The sequence below is a fragment of the Sitophilus oryzae genome, unplaced genomic scaffold (genome assembly GCF_002938485.1).
Source record: "Sitophilus oryzae breed Bouriz unplaced genomic scaffold, Soryzae_2.0 scaffold_347_pilon_pilon, whole genome shotgun sequence".
NCBI lineage: Eukaryota > Metazoa > Arthropoda > Insecta > Coleoptera > Curculionidae > Sitophilus > Sitophilus oryzae.
In genome coordinates, this window is record NW_022146915.1 from 417104 (window position 1) to 440597 (window position 23494).

Consider the following 23494-nt stretch of genomic DNA (forward strand, 5'->3'; position numbering starts at 1 on the left):
CCGACTCTTACGCGACACGTACAAACCCATAGAACTGCCTTGTGGTACTCACTTTCATTGTATTTCCATGTTTTTTTAACTAAAAAATTTTAATCCCTCTAGTTTGGAAAAATGCAACTCCGGACTCTAGAATGCCAGCCCAGGACAGTGTATGAAGATTATGTTAAGTACACTAAAAGAAAGTGTTAGCGAGGGCCAAATATACATACACTACAAAGTGTTTTTTTCGTGTCTGTGATAAATACGTACATACATAAAAAATTGTGATAAAAAGTGTTCCCCGTGTAAATAAGTGACATGATGACGTATCAGTTAAGTACCGGTAGTATACGGGAGAAGAAGGGTTCCATGACCAACGTGAGCAATTGGTTTTCTTCGTTGAAGAGGCCGAAGAAAGTGAAATATAAGGAAGAGCATGTCAGTAGGAGTGTTTGGGACTTGTCTTCATTGTCGCACCATAGCAGGAGTTTGGTATATATCATTTATTTTTATTTAAAAATGATGTCATTGCGTCTGTGTTAATTATAAATATGATCTATTGAATGTATTACTTTATTCAAATAAACTGGCTAAATTACCGCCGGCGGTATAGATAATTGCCGAAAGAAAGCCCGCCGTTAGACGGTTTTACGTAGTTATTAATATGAATACCGCCGAACGACGAGAAAAAATGTAGAACGACGAGAAAAAAGTATGGCGGTTTTTGCTAAATATATAAAGAATACCGGCGGTATCGAACGACGAGAAAAATTTTTCAAGTATGGCGGTTTTTGCTAAATATATAAAGAATACCGGCGGTATACCGGTATATTTTATTTTTTTATTAAATCGTTTGGCGGTATACTTTTTTAAAAACCGAAATACCGCTCATATTTTACCAATGGTATATATTATTTATTTTTATTTAAAAATTATGTCATTGCGTCTGTGTAGGATAAAAAAACACTGAATTTTAATTTAATTATAAACCCGATTTATTGAATTTATTACTTTATACAAACTGTCTAAATTACCGCCGGCCGGCGGTATAAATAATTGACGAAAGTAAGACCGCCGTTAGACGGTTTTGCATATTTATTAATATGAATACCGCCGAACGACGATGAATTTTTTTCAAGTACGGCGGTTTTTGCTAAATATATAAAGAATACCGGCGGTATACCGGTATACTTTATTTCTTCTGCTAAATCATTCGGCGGTATACTTTTAAAAAAACGAAATACCGCCTATATTTTACCAATGGTATATATTATTAATTTTTAAAATTAATTTAAAGCAGGCGGTATAGACAGTTGACGAAAGTAAGACCGCCGTTAGACGGTTTTGCGTATTTATTAATATGAATACCGCCGAACGACGATGGAATTTTTTCAAGTACGGCGGTATTTGCTAAATATATAAAAAATACCGGCGGTATACCGGTATACTTTAATTCTTCTACTAAATCGTTCGGCGGTATACTTTTAAAAAAACGAAATACCGCCTATAATTTACCAATATATTATTTATTTTTATTTAAAAATGATGTCATTGTGTCTGTGTAGGATAAAAAAGATTGAATTTTAACTTAATTATAAACCCGATTTATTGAATTTATTACTTTATTTAAACAAACTGTCTAAATTACCGCTGGCCGGCGGTATAGATAATTGACGAAAGGAAGACCGCCGTTAGACGTAATGGTTTTAGGTATTTATTAATATAAATACCGATGAAAAACGAGGTCAATTTTAATCAGTCCAGTACGGCGGATTTTGCTTAATACATAAATAATACCGGCGGTATACCGGTATATTTTATTTTTCGTTAAAGCGTTCGGCGGTATAACTTTTAAAAAAGCGAAATACCGCCGTTATTTTACCGAATTTTATATGTTATTGTTATTACCAACGTAAGTTCCGCGATCAGGTACTGTTGTCAAATGTCTCTGTTTGATTAATACCTACTCGTCTGATTGCTTTGAATATTTTGATTTTAAAATGGAGTGTTTTACAATTTTTTCCAATAATCAAATAACAACGACAGCTGAATTCAAGTCAAAAAATGAAAAAATAGTTATTAAGCTAAGATATTAAGTTTTGATTTCGGCGGCATTTGATGTTTAAAATACGGTATGCCGCCATTTGACGGTATTTATTTACAGGTTAAACATACCGCCGTCAAATTAATTCAATTTTCCACCGATATTTAGATATAGAAATATCATTCCGGCGGCATGACGGTATTTTTTGTATATATGTAACACATTAACAACTATCAATACCGCCGGCGGTTGTTTAGTGCGTTGTAAAAAACAGCTAATTAAGAGAGAGAGCCAAGGAATTTCGACATTAATATAATTTAAAAACCTATTTCGTAAAAAAATAAAAGAACAATAATATTTTAAGATAGTAAAATCTCATGAGACACATTGAAATTATATGCTTATTTAAACTATGTCATTTATTATTACAAATCTATTGTCTCCTTTTATTCATATTATTAAAGCAGTCTTAATAACAATGAATATATGAAATAGCGTGAACGCCAGAATCAAATTAATATACAGAGCTATTTATAACTGAAAGTTAAAACTTTTTCTATTATTCTAATAAATGTCAGACATTCACTCGATGACTAGTACGGCGACAAGTGGCACCAAGAAAATTACTTGCTAATGAATGTCATTTCGAACGAAATTTACTGCTTTCTCATAATTTGGAGTGTATCAAACGGAAATCACCACAATGAGTCATTTGTTAGAGCACGCTGTGTGCTATTATTACTGTTTTTTTTTTCGGTAGCGTTAGTTGGGATTGGTCGTGTGAAAATGCAGCTGTATAGGGGCACCCTAATACCATTACGAAAAACACACACAAGAAAATTGGTTTTTTGTTATGTATACTGGTACACGCGGTACTATAATTTGTCAGGGATCGTTCTAACCTTAACGACTTCGATTTTTTAAATTTTTGTTAACGATTTTTAAAAATATTTTGTACAGGGTTGGGTAAGTAGAAAATTTTCTATTCTCTACCGTATTTTCTACACGTAGAAAATTAATTTTCTACGCCAGCTAATTTTCTACATTTTTTACATGTCCAGACATAGAAAATTAGTTTTGTATATTGGAAGCCTGTTTTGCGTTTATATTTATTTCAAATCATAACGATTAGTACAAGATTTAAACTAATATAACGATATCTCTAATTGTTATTTATTATTTAACAGATGGATAGTGCATAGTATGTCAAAAAAAGCTTAACTATTAACTATTAACTTAACAAATTGCCTACAAACAATTGACTACAAATATCAGTCACAAAATGAAGACTAGATACGCCCATGACATATTTGAATGCTTTGATGAATCAAATAAAAGTTAATTTGAAATATACTTAATAAGTTTGCCATTGAACAAATAATTTTTGGTATTTATTGGTCACCTTTTATTAATGTAATAATAAAATGTTTATGTTAACGATATTTTATTATTGGTAATGATCTTTTTTTAACCTCTTAACTTTTTTATTTTTGTTCATTAACATAATAAATTAAATCTTCAATAAGGTCTATAAGCTACCGGAGGTCATTTAATGAAGTTCTTGATATACAGGGTAAGGTAATACTGTATCAATACAATCATATTGTATCAATAGATAAGTATCAAAAGTTAATAAAAAAAATTATCATTTATCAGGAGGTGAAGATGATAATATCTAAATCAAAATTATAACATAAAAAATGTAAATTTTTTAATAATTTTAATTTTTTGGATACCTACTGGATATTGTGGTAATGCTTTATCGTCATAGAGACTCAATTTTTGTGAAAGTAAGTTTCATATTAATCAGTTTTATAGAAGTAATAGAAAATGGTTTAATTTGAATAAACTATGTTTTAAAATATTCAAATATTCAACACTCGGTATTTTTAAAACGAATTATTTATATTGGCATATTTATTTTGAATGGTTAGAGAGATCTTATTTTGTAATTTTCCCAGAAAGTCTGTAATTTTAGTGCCCGTAAAGAAGGTAATTCGCCATTGTGTTCTATATTTTTCATTGACGGTTAAATGAATGAATAGCTTGTTTGTAATTCCTGATAATTTTGGGAATAAACTAACGAATTACAAAAGCCAGTACAAATAAAAATTCCTGAGTCATAAGGTCAATATACACATGTACTTGTATACATATAACGACAGTAACGGTTTTCAAAGTTCGCACATCTGTGTTTGGTTGACTTATTCCATACATATAAGTGTGTGCATAAAAAATTGTCTGGATTATGAACCTCGTGTGAGTCTATTTTTTACCAGAGACTAATAAAACTACATAGAAGTGACAACTCATTCATACTTGCCCTGCCATTCATTCTTACTTATTTGTTTTACACCGTCAGTACTAGTGGGGTAGTAGGTATTTTATTGACTGATAATGATGAATTATGAAATAACTTATCTGTGAATTAGTGTTTTATTTTGCTGTTGTAACACCAAAAGTTACAACCCCCAACTGTATCCACTTATTAAATGTACTAACGCTGGCATCCTCAGCGGACAACCTCACATTTGACGACACTCAAATCCGTCATGGGTGAATATACCCCAGTCAAATTAGTTAAAAAAAGGACCATCGGTGGAAAAAATTCCCACAGTTTTGAAAATGGTTTTAAATGATTCCTCTAGACTTGGGCTGATATGTATCAAAAGTCCCCGAAGATAGACGATGAGCTCGAGGAGTGGGGAAGAGTTAAATGTCAATTTTCTCACTTTTTTGCTTATATCTCGGAAACTATGACATTTACCGAAAAACGCTCTATATATAAAAATAAAGCTGACAAAATTCTCTATAAAAATTATTCTATACATATTTGTTCCCGAGCTTATGGTTTCCCTTTATAAATTTGGATACTAAATCAAATTAATGGCATATTCCAAATCCATACAAACACATTTCTTTTCATTGCACGTTTTTAGTTCAAATAGTGTTGAAGAAGTACGATATTGTTACGTTTTTCGTCGGTTCCGTGTGGATAGAAAGTCACAATTTATTTAACACTAATTAACAAAAACAATAACGATTAAAAGACTTAAAGTACTATTTATAACTTATTTACAATTTATCTAATTATTTATCTAACAGAAATTTATTTTGAATTAGTGCGGCGATTGTAACTCTACGCGTCGATCGGTTATTTATCTCTATCTTCCTTATGCCCCGGCGTCTGCTTATATAGGAGAGAAACAGACAATCCAGATTTGTCTAGTCAATTCTTATTCGTTCTTAAGGTGCGTATTCATTATCCGAACGAACGAACGAACGAATGAAAGTGCGGTATATTTAGACGGGGACCGAACGCATGCGGCCGTTCGTTCGTTCGTTCGCTCGACCATCCGTTTCGAGTCGGTACATCAAAGGCGTTCGCCAACAAATGCCTCCGGTCTTCTCGTGCGGTTCTATCGTACGGTCCCCGTCCATACCACTAGCGAACATTCGTTCGTTCGTTCGTTCGTGCGGATAATGAATACGCACCTTTAGAACGTCGGCATCGCTGGGCGTATGAGTCATAGGCGAGTGGCCAGGCCTAAGGCTGAGTTCACACGGCACAGGTCCACAACAATATTAGATTTTTTAAGTATTAAGTATAACCACAAGTATAACTTTTAGTATATATACTGTGATTTTATAAATTTTAAACGTGATGCGTTCAAATAAATCACTCCTTGACTGCGCAAGTTATTTGTTAACAAGGATAATGTTTTCTGTGCGTTTATTTTGCTTTATATTTTTGTGTAATTAAAGAATTAAAACCGACATTATGTACAGGGTGGGTCAAATTCGACGCTTTTAAATGGAAACACCCTTTTCTATAGGAGATAGACGAAAACTAATATCGGTGGCTGGAGCTCAATTTTCATCAAAAACATGATGGTGAAAACCGCACATCAATATCTGTTACCGTTTCGGAGTCACGGGGTGTTTTTCAAAAAATGTGCATTTTTAACAAATCGCTGTAACTTTTTTGCTATGGAAAATTTTGTATTTCTATGAAAACATTTCCAAAGCATCTTTTTACTTAGAATTTAACTGTTTAAGTATAATTTTTTTAAAATTAATAATTTAAGAGTTATCAACAGAAAAATTGATTTTTTATATGGGACACCCTGTATATTTTTAATTTATTGAAAAAACATTTAAAATTACCTTTCCAAAAATATAACACACTTGATATTTTGCTCGATTCCTCTTTGAGATATAGAGTATATAAAATTCGCCCGCTTTAAATAAGTAGGCTTTGAAAGGCACCGGCTGTAATGCAAAAAAATTCTAGCTGTGAGCATCAATTAAAACGAAAATAATATTTGCTATGAGAGATGCAGAATTTTATAATAATTTAAAATATATTTAACCAACATCAACACATTTAAACTATATCTCATAACAATAAAAATAAATAGCAAACCAGGACATGAGATTTTGCTACAGGTGTTCGACATATCAACCGTCTTCTGTTATGGACTTTATTTTTAATAACGTAGATTTCTTGTAATTTAAATTTCATAATATATTATACGATATTGTACAAAATTAAACAAGAATTTGATGGACCTACTAAATTAAAAAAGTAAGCGATACATGCATTATTATAAATAGTAAATTAATATCACTTTTTTTATTGAATACAAATTACTTGTCTAAAACGGATAATGTGGAATAATATAGATAATTTAAAATATGGGGACTCATGTTATGTATGTGGATATCATTATTATATTCAATATTGTAGGTTGAGAAGTTTTAGAAATCACACTTTCATATGCGCTTCTAAGATTCTTTGAAATTATGTGAGGAAAGACTGATACTATATTGGCGAAATGGATTGGGTAGTGCAGACACGTAAATATTACACTTACGTTAACTGGGTATCTACAGAAAGAAATCATGTAGAATAGCATCGCAATATACAACCTCAGGGAACCAGACTTCAAATGCTAATGCCTCAAAAGCTTCGTGTTACTTTAACATTAGAAAAATCTACTGCAGGCGGGGATAGAAATCTTCAACTCGAAGCAACTGAGCAATCATCGACCAGAAACCATGATTCTTGGTTTTCGATACTTTCTACAATATTTGCAGCTGCGCTACATGCTGTGTGGTATACTTTTTTTACCGTAAAGCAGGCATGCATTAATCTTTAACTTGCAGTTATTGGTTAAGTCTTATGAGCCTAGTGCGCTCCAACGGAAGACAAAAAATCACGATGCAATGAAGACTTGCAAGATAATATAAGGACCCCTTAATAGTACCATTATTAATATGAAAGGTTAAATTTAGACTTTAATAGGATTTTAAATGCGAAAATACAATATGAAAAATAGTATTAATTTTGTCAACCCTGTAACTCTTAAAAGGTTAGACCTATGAAAAATGCATTGAACCAATTTTGTTGAGAATTTTCTGAGCTTCAATTTTCTATATAGGCATTTTTTTCGTAAGCGTCATATTTTCTGAGATATAAGCTAAAAAGAGTCATAAAAGTGACATTTAACCCTTCCCCTCTCCTCGAGCTCATTGTCTATCTTCGGGGACTTTTGACACATATCAGCCCAAGTCTAGAGAAATCATTTAAAACCATTTTCAAAACTGTGGGATTTTTTTCCACCGATTTTTCTAATTTGACTGGGCTATTATAAGCTCAGCAGATTTAAAATTTAGTTATTAGTTTATACTTGACAACGGTTAGGGATACATCTGATCGAAACGTTGTGTAAATTTTCAAAATTAATGTTAATATAATTTTTATATCATATATTATACATTATTTATATATGTACTTGGATATTTACTTATCTTTGATGAAATAGATCTAACGGTTTTTCATTTAGTAAATAGAATATTTATTTAATCAGATTATATAGCAAACTTACGTTACTATTTAAATTAGCTTTAGGTTCTCTCAATCGCTGGAGATTTAAACAGAAATTAATCTCTTGCCAATCGATGTTTATACATCTAACTTCAAAGAAAAGTATCTACAGGATGATCCAGTTTCTTCTGACTTTTTAATGAGCAACACTACAATAAAATTATAGTTATTTATGAATGAAGGCTGTAAACAATCTACACAAACTTGTTGATTTTTAATTTATTTAGATGAACTCTTTAACTAATACGGCAATATTCGGTATGTTGTATGTTTCGACAAAATAGCTTTTATAAGAATTTGGCATATTGTTGACGGCTACCACAAATCACATATTCGATGGGAATAGTTTCGAAGAAACCAGTTTTTATTATTTTTTTAGGGAAGGAGTAAGTAAATAATAATTTCGTTATTTTTTTTATATTTTATCGTTAATCTATGAAAAATGGGATGTAAATAAAATTATATGCGAAAAAAAAACGTAAGACCGCAAGAGTCTTGGATGCTGGGTCTTGATCTTGGCTTGATCTCAATCTCGTTCATGACTACTGTTATAATCCCGTCCTCATTTTAATTTGTAGTATTAGTTTAGGAATGTCCCATCACAAAAACCTTCATACCTTTGAGGTCATAAACGGCCCTACAATATAATTCAAATTGACCATTGGGAATTTTGATCATAAATTTATATACAGTCTGACAAACGGATCTGAAACAACGGGGCAACGGCAAGGGGATCGCAATTTTCTAAAATCATGACCGATTTCATTCATAAAATATCCACGAGCGTGCGGTGTTTCATAAAAATATATCAGGAATTTGTATAATATTTTCCAGTAAAGTTTATAATATTATTTTACTTTAAATGTACCTACATTTTGTTTAGTCATTTGCCAAATATAGTAATATTTGTTAAAACGCGTGTACTAATTACAATAAACACAAATCAAGTTAAAGATATAAAACACAATACAATAACAACGCCACTGGATTTTTCAATAGTAGTGACTGTTTCTACTATTCCTAGAGAGGGGCATAAAGTTGGGGGTAATGGCAACAAGACGTGCGAGAATCTCGACCAATCAGACTGGTTGAATCCGGGATGCCATGATGAATTTTGTCAGCGTTGCCAGCTTACCCTAAGCGGACGTTATCTTAAGGAAATACTTTACCTTTTATAATAGGCAGAATGAACGAAATCAGTTAATTAGATAAATATACATTATTACAATAAGAACTACGTCAACATATTAGCATATATATAATTATGTATGCTGAAATGAACTAAAATATATTCAATTTATAGGTAATATCGAGCAACTTTGCTTTTCTATAATTAAACGTGATAACATCGACTTTTTTTGTCCGAATTCCTTCCGCTGTTTTAGATTCGTTTGTCAGATAATAGCTGTCGTAGACGTCTGTCTATCTAAACAATGTAAGTTTAGGGCAGTGTCATCCACTGCTCTGAATATTAGGTTTAAGGATATATAAATAATTGTACTGTACGCCTCTGGCATTTTCGTAGCTTAAATACTATAGCAAGACAGGGCCCTTACTCTCTTTTGTTCTTTCAGTTACTACACACTTCACACTCTTTTGCTCTTCAAGCCTCTTTTGCTCAGAACTCTCTTTTTACTCTTCAACACATTTTTTTACAGTTTCCCTCAGGGCAACTATCGTAATTAGTTCATCATAATTAAAGTTAAGTTATACTAAAAACAACAGTGTGTACATTAATTCCACACCCGAAAAGACCCTCAACAAGTTGGCCCTACTGAAGAGGACGAAACACTACCTATACCGGGCGCGCCGTGCGTCTCAAAAGCGGCTCACCCCTATAACTTTTTTATTTTTTCAGATAAAAAAATGAGATTATTATGACATAAATTAGGATTGATTGACGTATTAAATTGTTTTCGGTCACTCCCTGTTTCACCGGAAATAACTACAACTTTTGATTTTTAAATGGCACCCTAGATATTTTTTTACTTTATTCGATAGAAAATGACAGTCTGAATTGAATGACGTATCATATGGCAACACACACACTTTTGACATATTCGCTCAAAAACAAATTGTATTTTAAATTTCAATCTAGAATGCCATGGCTGTGTTAAAAACACTAATTTTTAATCAAGGAGCCTTGGAAAAATAGATTTGACCATCTAATGTTTTTAGTGTCTTACCCTGGCCGGTTAAAAAATGCCCAAATCGTATTTTTAATCATATCTCAATTCTTTCAAATAGAACGAGGGTGACTCATTAGCATATTTGAAAAGAGCATTTTTTTACGAATAATTTGATACCACACACTTGGTATTTCGAGTCAAATTGTCGTTATGAACCCCAGGTTTCAAATAAGCCATATGCGAAAATGTCAAAAGTTGACATACCATATGGTATGTCATTCTATCGAATAAAGTAAAAAAAATACTGAGGGTGTCATTTAAAATTCAAAAGTTATAGTCATTTCCGGTGAAAGTCACCGAAAACTATTGAATGTGTCAATCAATCCTAATTTATGTCATATACTAACATACCAAATCTCGTTTTATCTGAAAAAAATAAAAAAGTTATAGAGGTAAGCCACTTTTTAGACGTACCCGGTATTCTGATGGTCTATACGAAGTTTCGTTTAAACATCGACCCCCTGTATATATTAAAGTTTGTTTTATGTATTTCGATCTAAACTAACGACGTGGGTGTTAACTTTATGTCGATGTTACAATTAACAGGATCATTATCAAGAAATAGTTTAGAATATAGCTCCTATAATAAAAATCTTCTCTTTGAATTATGCAAGAAATTAAGCCAATAAAGATTTTTATACTCATGAATCATGTATAGAGCGCTTTATTTTATGAATTAGGTTGATTACATTGAACGTAAATACTCTTAATAAATGTCACTGTTAATTTCAGTTCTAGATTTACTACCTCTAAACGAAATCAGTTATAGAATAAATAATAAATAACATATAATAACAAAATAAGGTCAAAAAAGCAAAAAAAATCGCATAATTTCAATTCAAATTCAAATCTGTCAATTGAAACGTCAAACAGAACTGTCCGTCTTTAATGCGTGAATAAATGGATAGGATTATACCCCTTTCTTAATATCTGTATTTAAAGCTATACTCTATTGCTATGCTATTTTGTATATTTTAATGTGTATTTTTTTATGTAATTATGTTTTCTTCTCTTTCTAGCAACTTAAAGATGATCTGTGCGAGGTCGTATCCGAGATGGAATCCCTGGATTCTGGAGAGGACGGGAAGAACAGCAACAAAAGTAAAATGATGTCGATAGGACGGAAAAAGTTCAATATGGACCCTAAAAAAGGAATCGAGTACCTGATAGAAAAAGGATTATTGCAGGTAAATAATTTTCTTATCTGTCAATGAATCAAAAATAAATATTATTTGATTATACATTTTTTTATATAAATATTACGAAAATCCTTAAATTTTGGAGTATTTTTCGCTCTTGACAACGCTGCATTCATCTGGACCACCTTCAGATGAATGCAGCGTCTTCTCAAGTTATCAGTCATCGCAAGCATCGTCTAAAATTATAATTATGTACCTTTAAAAAATTTCATTATAGCCGGAATAGCCCCGATTATGACCCCACTAGCGAAACCGGTGATTAAAACTATGCTCGCTACCCTAGTTGAACTCATCTAAAATTTTTTTTTAGCTGAAATAATAAATTATAATACAAGTTAGACCTTCTGAAAATATCAAAATATTTAATTTTTTGTTTTTATTTTTTGAATTTTCACAAATTATACTTCTTAACACTTCTAGAATAATTTTTTATTAAATTTTTCGTATACTCGCTTTTTAAACTCGTGTATTTGGATATACTAGTTGTTTACGATATTCTTCGATGGTGGCAGCACCGGCGGAAAATGCACCAAGCCTATAGGTACTACAAGACTATAAGCTATAGCTTTGACAGTCTTTCTGACTGTGCTTAATCGGTGTTTATAATTAGACGAAAATTATAACAAAAACATACTAAAATTTAGTTTCCTATAAATCCTAATATATTGCATGTTTAATATACTGTAAAATTAATTCATTATTTACATATATTATATTATGCTATCAATTTGTTGATATGAGCATTTAAATTATTCTAATTAATTCTAAACAATGTAAATGAAACGAGATCGAAATTCAGTAAAAGCAGAGGCAAAATGTGATTTGATATCAATTTCCGGTTGGTTAGGAGAGATAAACATGTGTTATTATACATGACCAAATACCGCAGATAAAGATTCATGACATGGGATTTTTTTAATCTAAAAAATATCGAAAATTTTTTTACAGAAAATTAATTTTTAGAAAATTAAGTTTGGAACTCCGCCATCTTACGCAATTGACAGCTCATATCACGTACACTTATAGTTTATTGGTAATAATAGATGTCCACTGTAAATTAGTAACGTACTTACTTACTGCCATTACTCGCTGACGAGTATTTGACACGCATCAAAAGATGGTTACGCAGGGAGTTTTCTTTCATGAGCTTTTCTGCTGTTGAAAGCCCGACACGTGATGTTATCTCTCTTCCGCACTCCGGACATTCAAAAATCTGATTACTTTGTTGCCTCTTTGCTTTTTGTTTGTCGTTGTTAACTGAGTTTATAATTCTTCTCCATTGCGTTCTATTTTGCGCTGCGTCCTCCCACTGATTCTGCAGGCTTGTCCCCTTGAAGTTTTCATGGAAAATATCCTTGTACCTTTTGATTTGTTCATCCGATTTGCTCTTACCGTCTACAAGCTCACCGTAAAGAAGAGATTTCGGTAGACGGTTTTCTTGCATCCTGCATACGTGACCAACCCATCTTAAGCGGGATTTAGTAATCATGGCTTCAGCGTTCTCGCAGCTAACTTTTTCAGGGACCGATACATTTGAGACATGGTGGTACCATTTGATTCTTAACAGTTGTCTAAGGCAACTTGTTCAATGCATTCACATTAGCCGGCGGTATGGCACTCAGGTTTCGCTTCCATATAACATGGTGGGGATTATTATTGATTCCTCAAGTCATGATTGTAGAAAACTCTGTCTTTTAATTTCCAGAATGCTCTAGAGGCGCAGCTAATCCTGTGCTGAATTTCAGAGTCGATATTGGCCTTTTCCGAAATCAAATTGCCGAGGTAATTGAATTGCGCTACATAATGTAAACAAGAATGTAGAGGTCACTCGATCAATCAGTCATCTGTAGACAGGGAAAGGCTCTCACTTCAGTTTATGGTGAGGCAAACGTAGTTACGCGGATGAGCTATAGTCTGTCCAACGAGAAGATCCTTGACAGTGATAGATGTGTCTGTCATTTTAATTTCAAAGTAGAAGTTCTTTATGAAACTACCCGCATTTATGATTATATTTATCAATATAACTTATGTACAAATACAAATTTGTAATATTCCACAGGAATAAATAAAACAACATGGGTAAATAAAACAAACTATTTTATTAATAATAACACCTACCAAATTTTATACCTTAAAGGTTGATTAAGTAACTTTAATCTTAATTTTTTTAAACCAGTACCTTTTGACATTATTTTTCTGCAGTACTAAAATCCATTATTTACCTATCGTGTGATGTCGATATTTTACAGCTACTCCAGTTTTTAGTATGTGTTTAGTTTGATCCTTCTACCATATACGAGATGCACTTATCTACGACGAAATGGTATACAAACTTTATCGATGGCAACTTCATTGGTGTATAAAACTTTCTGCCTGGGCAGCGAGTATAAACCATAAACTGTGCTCCGGGTCTACAGTTAATTTTCACTCGATTTTTCCTACACTTGACTTCAAAAGACACAAAACACACGTAATAATACGAATCAACATGCATCATCTTTCAAAACGCAGGGTATTTAACAAAAGTTGACACAACATTCTAACCTATAATTTGGCAAGACTTTGACAAGCGTCAAAAATGAAAAAAATCTAAAGGCGAGTTCATACGCATCGGCGTCCGTTTGTCGTTCATCGTTCCGTCAAACCAATAAAATTGAAATACGATCTGTCATTTTTTAAATAAACCAATAAAACTGGTTAAAAACAACAAGACACGACGCATGACGGATTTATATTTAAACCCATCCATAGATAACTTAAAAATTATTAGAAACTTTTTTTAGTAAAATAAATAGATTGGTATGGGACGTCATCTGCTTTTCTTCTGTCATCGTCTGTCGAAATCTTACCTGAGAAAAAAAACAGAGTATAGTTATAAAAATAGTCCTGTAGCAAAAAATTAAATTTTGACATGTCATACGACAAAATATCGAAAATGTCAGAGAGAGAAAGGTTGTTTAGTAATAGAAATATCAATTTTTGTATCAACAATCGTAATGAAAAAATAACACAGGTCTACAATGACTGTGCCGCCAAAACTAGAACTGATTTTAAGTATATTAGATGCCCCAATTCTACCAGTATACTTGCTTTTTTAATGCTACGTGTAGTTTTCGAGAAATTGCAGGTATACAAAAAAGGAAAATAAAGAATTTTAAAATAATTAATGAGATTATTCTACAGGTTAAAAGCTACTTTTTTTAATTTTCTACGATGGTGGTCCTAAAAAGGCGGGATGACACGATCAAAGTTTGGTATATCAGAATAACTAACTTTTTTTATCATTTTAGAACACCCCAGAAAGTGTGGCGCAGTTCCTTCACAAAGGCGAAGGCCTCAACAAAACAGCCATCGGGGATTACCTGGGCGAGAAAAACGACTTCAACGAAAAAGTTCTGCAGTCGTTCGTGGATCTCCACGATTTCAAAGATTTAATTCTAGTCCAAGCTTTAAGGTAAGAACTATTATTTTTCCCTCTTATGAGTCCATTTCACTGGTCCGACATAGTAGCAAAATAAGCGTTCGGCATTTAACGTTTTATGTAAAACTTGTTAGGTATTTTTACACAAATGAAGTAGGAAATTAAAGATAAAGGATTAATACTATATCCATATTGTAGCACATTTTTAGACAACTTTTTTATTTTTAAGATTTTGATGGTTAAACATCAACAAAATATTCCTTATGTTTGGACTAAATTTTCTCGAAAATAAAGACATAATTTAAAATTCCGTTACTGTACGGAAGTAGATTGAAGTTTTGTGATTACAGTGATATATAATTTATATGGTTTTGTAACAAATTGCTCGCTATTTTATGGCAAATGCTGAAGCTCTGCAAATCTTAATCAAGCCTTAATCAAAGCACGTATGTTTGGAATTCTGGGTGTGGCTTAACACGACAGGATCGGGCAAGCCGTAGGCAGATTTCTGAAATATAATATTTATACAACACAGACCCGCTTTATCCGACCCCTGAGAGCGACCCAAACAGTACAGCGTAATAGACACTTAATTAGAGGCATATAGAATGTAGATGAGTGGAAGGGGGATTAATCGTCGCGACCTTAAGGATTTATTGTGTCCCCCTTTCTTAAGTTACAACTCATAATAAAATCTATAACTCATCATACATGGCGATCTTCCTGTTGTAGGTTTGGTTTCACACTGGAACAACTGTTCATCCTCCTAGGAGTGGATATCTACCTCCTACGAGGGTGTGCAGTATACACCCTTCCACGGCTAGGGTTTAGCTCTCCGTGCCCTTCACAGTCGAGAAGCTTGTCTTCGGCTGAGGTACCATTGAGCTGGAGGCTGGATAATCTATCTCCATTTTCTCCACCTCTTTAACTTGGTCTCTCCTTAGAACTGATACCGGTGTTGTCCCGGTTCTATAACAGATATATCTCTCTCTTCTCTATTCCCTTCTTGAATTTGAGGTCAATGCTTATTGTGGACCGGACCGTGGCCCTCCTTCCTCGATGACTCGCCAACTTGAGCCGCCAACTTGGTGCTCCAAGGTTGAGACCAAAGACATCTAAATGGGTAGACAGAACACTCCATTCATAAAACTCAATTTTTCAGAATCATACATGGTTTGACACTTTTATGAGAGTTAAAAAGAGATGCGTACATAAATATGACAACACTGTTGAGTTTCGTCTATCTTTCTGTCATTTGGCTCTATCGGTGGCGTGATGTTTTTTTATCAAAAATTGATGAATTTTATCAAAAATTGATTGGGATTGTCCCAGACCAATTTTTCATTATAACTAGTTTTGCCTGAGGTCTAACTGATGGTAACTCTAATTTTATTTCACAATCGAAAGCGCCAACAAATAAGAAAATATACGTATTTTTGTAATAATCTACTTATAACTAAAAGTATCTAAATACGCTACTGTAAGCATGGCTAAAGGTAAAAAAACGTAATGACACTTACTGTCGAAATATCAATTCCGAGTTAGAATAGTCCCATGGTACAAAGAAAACAAGGTATGATCGATAGCGGCTCCAATTTTGTTAAGTTTGCGCATACCACCTGTGACGTCATACGCCATACAAAAAAATATCCATATTGTTCAATTGCCACTAATAAAAAACGACCTAAAATAGGGAAGAATTAGGACATAACCCCAAAAGTTATGTCAAATCATCGAGCTTGACATTTGAAAAATTATTTTCACATTTTGACATAATCAAATTTCACAGATGACACATTCTGTTTGACAATTTGAAATTGGCGCGCAGAGCTTGCCGACCAATGGTGCCGTTTATCACCTGTGACGTAGTGACCAACCTGCGCAATATCATACCTTGTATTCTTTGTATCATGGAATAGTCCACCTTTTTACAAACTATGCACTGGCGAACAGTTAACAGGTAGATAGTTAAAAAGTACTTTAAATAGTTTTCTTTGCAATAAACACTAATAATTATTAGAAAGTTGTTCAAAAGCTACAAAAACTTTCAACTACCGCAGAAAATTCACAACCGCGCGCTGTCAAATATAAGCTGAATGAAAACAAATGAAAACGACAAATGTCAGCGTAATTCCTACAGATTTCGACAATTTCGTAGTAAAGATGAATCCACAGCGATGCCGCTAGTTATCATTGTAATTTCCTTAATATAATTTAATTAGAAAACTAAAAATAGTTTCAAGGGTATAATCCTGAGGCACAATCTACGTATATTAATTAAAGTTATATACCTATACAAATATTTAGTTTAACGTTTTTATAGGTACCCAAAAAACATTAATAACAATAATAACATTTGGAACTCGAACACGGTTCGTGATCGCGATAAATGTAAATTGTTTTGTCTCCCTTTAATTAGATGTCTTTGGTTGAGACCAATAAAGGCTAGTCTTCTATCTAGCCACGCCATCGCCACTATATCTCACTCATACTGTAAAAGTTAATATGCCGGACTGTTGTAAATATCTGTTATTTTTTATGTTGCAGACAATTTTTATGGAGTTTTCGACTGCCCGGCGAAGCTCAGAAGATCGACAGGATGATGGAATGTTTCGCGAAACGATACTGCGACTGTCAAGGCGAGAACAACGTTTTTGAAAACTCCGATACCTGCTACGTGCTTTCGTTCGCCATCATTATGTTGAACACTAGTCTGCACAATCCCAGCGTGAAAGAGAAACCCACCATCGAACAGTTCGTGAACATGAACAGGGGGATAAACCAGGGGCAAGATCTCCCGAGGGAACTCCTAGCTGTAAGTATAAACAGTTATTATTTGCATCGACAAAACTCACCTTCTCAACAACACTTAAGGGACATAAAGGGCCATTACTACTGCTTTCCGGTTCAAAATAGTCTAATAAAGTTGCGATGAGTTTTTTACGGCTATTAAGCTATCTTGTACACTTCGCACTAAAAGAGGTTCTAAAAAGAATAATGTTCGACTACAGTCGAACTCGTTATACAAAACTAAAATGTTAAAACGAAGGACAGTGTCAGGAAATAAATAAATAAATGCCGCAACTAAAAAAAAAAAAAAGTAAAATTAAGATTTACTTTTTTTTAAATTACTCACAAAGATTCAACAACAGCACGATATTATACAAAATAATGACTGGTATTATGATTGTTGTCAAATAATAACGATAACGTTGCTGAACACGGCGCAATGTGACCAACATGGCGCTAATAAAATTCGGTTTAAACTAATTTTTGCAGCTCTAATCTAAATAAAATAGCTGTTACAATCATTTACCCTATAAAGTAAAATGAAGAGCTGCTCTGTATCTTAAATTATACCACAAATTTAAACATTTTTGCCAAATTTTCATTTAGTCAGGTTTATAGGCTTTAGTGTCAATTTTGATGTGATTGAAGACGCGCATCGGAAAATGTTTTACATACATACTACACAATGGCGTAGCGTGGGTTAGGTGCGCCCAGGGCGAAGAGCCTCTAAGAGAGAGGTTTGCCGCCCCTACAGAATCAGTCCGCCGCCTTTATAACAATTTTTTGTCGCCCCGTAGGTACTTGGAAGGCCGCCGCCCGGGGCGACCCGCCCCCACCGCCCCCGCCTTGCTACGCCACTGATACTACATACATACTACCATTACTCGCTGATAGTGATGGGCAAAACTGTTATTTTTAGATAACAGTTGAAACTGTTATAGTTATTTATAAAAAACAGCTTAAAATAACAGGTTTCTTTATTTTACTGCTAAATATCTGAAAGAGTATGAGGCGGTCACCGCCAGGCGTATTAACGCAGTTGCAAGTTGCAACAATGACGTGCTCGGTGGTAGTATTTCCAGGGTGTCAAAACATTTCTAAATATCGATTGTTATCTAAAATACCTCTCTAAAAACGGTGGTTGTTTACAAATAAGCGCTGTTTACAAATTGCGATATAAAAAAAGCCAAAATTCCGCCACTCGTCTATACCTATACATTCCATGCCCCTCGATCCGCGTAGATCCTGAATTGCGTAGCAGTGTACAGGGTCCATCTCTCTCGACGGGCGAGAAGCTCTTAGTTATAGTTTTACCATTTGCGGTCAAAAAATAGCAATATAAAAAAATGTGTAGTATATTCTTCATAAGTAAACCAACTACACACTAGAGTTCGAATTAATTTTACACTTAAACTAGCGTGTACCTGCGTCTTCGTTCGCGTTGAATTAATAATTTGTAATGGTGATGATAAAGCAAAGCAAGAATTTCTATTAACATACAAACTGGATAAAATTTTCTCACATTTGCCAAAAATAAGCTTTAAACGTCGAGCAGTTTAAGCAGTATCGTAGTTAATCAATTACTCAGCTTTTTGGAACACCCTGTATGATTTTTTAAAAAATTTCAAAATATGTAAAAAAACAAAATAAATTATGCGTGTCCAAGAAAGTGTTTTCCCGAAAGTCTAACCGTTTTTTAAATAACAATTATTGTAATATTTGAGGCGCGTTTTCACCCTCTTGGAATTTGAGATTCGAGAAACCCCTCCTTATCGAATCTCAGCCCCACAGTAAATCCGTTTGCCAAAAATCAGCTTTAAACGTCAAGCAGTTTAAGCAGAATCGTGATTACTCAATGGTCATATTTTATGAAACACCCTGTATATATTTTTAAAAAATCTTAAAGTATGTAACACAACGAAATAAAATATACGTGTTTAAGAGTTTTTCCAAAAAACTCACCGGTTTTTAAATAAAAAATATTTGAATATTTGAGGGTGGTTTCACCCCCTTAGAATTCCAGTTTCGAAAAATCCCTTCTTATCGAACCTCTACACCCTAAAGTCAATCCGTTTTCCAAAAATCAGCTTTTTACGTCAAGGGCTTTAAGCAGGATCGTGATTAATCATTATTTCAATGGCCAGATTTTTCAAAACACCCTGTATACATTTTTAAAAAATCTAAAATATTATTCTGAAAATTTTTCAGAATAAATAAATACCTAAATATTGAAACTTAATAACGTACTGAAACATACAGCGCCATAATATCTCGACCTCCGCCCGTTATGCTCGTAACAGGTTGAAAAACAATATATCTAAAACAACTGATGCGTTATTCTCCAACCTGTTTCGAACTTCCATCGACAATCGACCGATGCAGCAGCGTTCCTTTCCCACTCCGATTATCTCGACCGCCACCCTGTTATGCTCGTAACAGGTTGAAAAACAACGTATCTAAAATGACTGCTTCTCCAACCCGTTGCGAGGCTCCATCGACAATCGACCGATGCAGCAGCGTTCCTTTCCCACTCCTGTTATCTCGACCGCCAGGCGTTATGCCCGCAACTGTTTCAAAAACCTGCTTCTTTTTATATCCTATTATTTTTAAGCTCTTGTGGGAAGCCCAATACCACCGTCGACGGCATCGACCGAAGCAGCTACATTCACCGTAGCGCATTCCCCACTCCGTTGTCCGTTGTCTCGCCGCCTGTATCGATGGTTGACGAAATAACATGTTTTCCATCCATACTAGTTGTTTTTTGGAATTGCTTCGAGCAGCATAGAATTTCGTGGCGGTGCTGAGCGCCGACTTCGCTTTTCGTTTCACGAGCGGCCGATCTCTATGTGTCGTTATTTTATATCTGTTATTTTTTAGAAGTAGTAACGGTTGCGTTATGTTATTTCTAAATAATTGTTATAAAATAACAGATAGTTAAATAACAACCCATCACTACTTTTTTGTATACTCAAGTCATGAATGCTCTTGATGCGCTGCTAATCCTGTACTGAATTTCAGAGTCAATATTGGCCCTTTCCGAAATCAAACTGCCGAGGTAATTGAATTCCGCCACATATTCCAATAGTTCTCCGATTTTTATAGCATTGTTGTGATCTTCCGGGGGTGTGCACATGATTTTGGTTTTGCCGATGTTTAGCTTAAGGCCCAAAGCCTCGTATGCCCAGGTATATGTGTTCAACATTTCTTGTAATTTTTGTAACGTATTTGCAACTAGAGAGCAGTCATCAGCGTATTGAAGTTCTGTGATGAATTTTGAATCGGAAAATGTTTTACAATTAGTTTATCTGTTGTTATATTAACGGAACACACTCTTAATCTACCTTTTATACATATATATGGTTAATAGACGTTCCATTCTTACAGAGTTTATATGAGAGCATCAAGGCCGAGCCGTTCAAAATCCCCGAAGACGACGGCAACGATCTGATGCACACCTTCTTCAACCCGGACAAGGAGGGCTGGCTTTGGAAGCAGGGCGGTCGCTACAAGAGCTGGAAGCGACGGTGGTTCATCCTCAATGACAACTGCCTGTACTACTTCGAGTACACGACGGATAAGGAGCCCAGAGGTATTATACCGCTGGAGAACATATCAATCCGGGAGTGCCAGGACAGACAGAAACAGTTCTGCTTCGAGCTGTACGCCAGCGGCGGAGCGGACTTTATTAAGGTGAGTTAAGGCTTGTTTTAGCGAAGGCGGCATTTGATCGCGGAAAATGGACAGTCTGTTGCCCATACCGATTTAACGACATTATCCGAGCAAATTGAAATACTTGAATAAGACTGGTTTCTTTGAATATTCTAGGCTAGAAAGTCGTCTAATTATATCTCATTTTTTGGAATGGATTTATATCGAACCATGTTATTATATTATACAGGGTGTCCCAGAAATAAGTGCAGATATTTTAAGGGGTGGTAGTTCTCGATAAAAGAAACATATTTTCTCTTTATTGTTTTTCAAATAAGTCCAAAATAACGGAGTTATTTTACTTTGAAAATTTCCAAAAAAAATATTTTTTGCTAAAATTTTGAGAACCACTGGATCTTTTCTGGATTTTCTTTCTTGTAAATTTAATCTAATAACGATGTTGCCATATTGTCAAGAAATTATGTTTTTTAACTAAAAACTAAGAAAATTTGGAATTTTCAAAAAAAAAATTTTTGTGAAAAAACCACATAGGCGTGTTTCTGAGGTTGAACTATACCACCAGTTAAAATATTTGCACTTATTTCTGAGACACCCTGTATATAAAAGTATCTTTTACAGTTTTAAAACAATAAGAGAACATTGCTTTTTAAAAATGTCCGTGGATCATACTTTTATTGACATCGGGTCAATCAATAATTTTCCCAATCAGGTCGATATAATGATGATATTGCCAGTGTTACTTGTCAAGAAATACTACTGTTATATTAATCAATTAAGGCCGCGTAAACAAACATAACGTATACAATTTTATATACTTACTAATTCATTATAATAAAATTCAATAATAAAAATATCGTAATTATATTCCTGCAGACTAAGTGAAAATATTAATCTTGTGGAATATACAGATTGTTAACTGGACGGTTACTTATTGGGGAACAGAATGGCAAGACTGCCTACATTCCAAATGAGTACTAAGCTAGCTGCCGACTCGTCCCGTCGCGCTATGTCGCGTCGTCTCTCGACGAGCGCTCGCGAATATGGCCGAGGTTGCCATATTTTAACCATAAAGCTCTTGCCGCGAGTAATAAACAAATTAACAACCTATATATCAACATAAAACGGGATGTAATTAACGAAATATCATCGTAACAACGGATATTTAAGAAACGTCTAGGTTTACTTATTCCACTGAGATTTATGAAAAAAAGTGCTTTGCCTCGGGTCCACATACCACTACCTTTTGGAAACAGTTCGAAACGAAACGAAATTGAACAAGACAACAGGAAACGCAAAAAAAATCCTTCCACGCCCTTCTGCGCAATTTCTCGAGTAGTTTTCAGTCGCTTTTAAGAATCGAAAGGAGGTCGAGACAAACCGAAGTGGGTCAAGACAACTGGAAATAAACCGAAATGCACCAAAATTAGGCGACGAAACGCGACCTTAACCTATTTCGTAGAATTCTCCGAATAGTGTAGAGCGTGTTTAAGACAGTGAAGTCGGCAGCTTAATGGAAAATCAAATATATCAAAAATAGATAGAAGTTGGATTGATAAATTTCTTCTATGCGGTATTGCCTGATTTTGCATCAAACTTTCAAACTGCACAAGTCGGCGTTTACGCAATATGTTGCATCTAGAGTTGGAACTTATTTTTCACCATTAGTTACTCATTTTACTACAGCTGTAATAGATTTTATTTAGTTTAAATATATTATCTTCATTTCAGTAGTATACATGAAAGTTTTTAAAATACTTTTTTTCTACACACATTTTCCTACAAACCAATGACTAAAGAATACAAATAGCACTCGAGACCAAACTGTGACCATTCTTCCAAACAGTACCGTGGCACATGTTTTTCTTAACATAGCCGCTTGAAGCGATATTTATATTTTTGAAAAATATTTTCACTACGCCTCTTTTTTTCTTTTTTCATGTTTCAAATCTGGTGGTATCATACTAATTAATTACGAAAAAAAACGTATTAAAATGGTAACAAAAGGTACAAAACTAGTATCGACGTATAGCACATATCAAGTACATATAATATCAGAAAAATAATGATCGAATTCAATAAAAAAAACGCTAAAAAGGTGTAGTGGACTGTTTATTTCCCTATAAAACGTAACTCCTGGCTCTTTCTTATCATTGCGCCTTTTACACTTGAAAGCTGAACAATTTACCGTTATAATACAGTTTATACAGAGTTCACTAAAACAACCAACTATTAAAAATCGATAAAATTGTTGCTGATGGCCAGCTGATGACTCATTCGTTATGTCCAAAAAAATGGCGTCTAAGGTCACAAATT

At 33.9% G+C, this 23494-nt stretch overlaps 1 protein-coding gene across 4 annotated transcripts in view; it reads left to right on the forward strand.

Moving 5' to 3' along the window:
* The window catches only part of LOC115884727 (cytohesin-1-like), a 71341-nt gene that overhangs the window by 47314 nt on the left and 533 nt on the right, over positions 1-23494 (forward strand). For 3 of the 4 annotated variants that reach the window (XM_030903373.1, XM_030903374.1, XM_030903375.1), the window contains 4 exons: positions 11122-11289; positions 14592-14755; positions 17270-17537; positions 20897-21202. In XM_030903373.1, coding sequence (XP_030759233.1) covers positions 11122-11289; positions 14592-14755; positions 17270-17537; positions 20897-21202 — 906 coding nt within the window. Of the gene's footprint in view, positions 1-102; positions 472-11121; positions 11290-14591; positions 14756-17269; positions 17538-20896; positions 21203-23494 lie in introns of all 4 variants that reach the window. The other variant, XM_030903372.1, reaches the window with a different exon arrangement.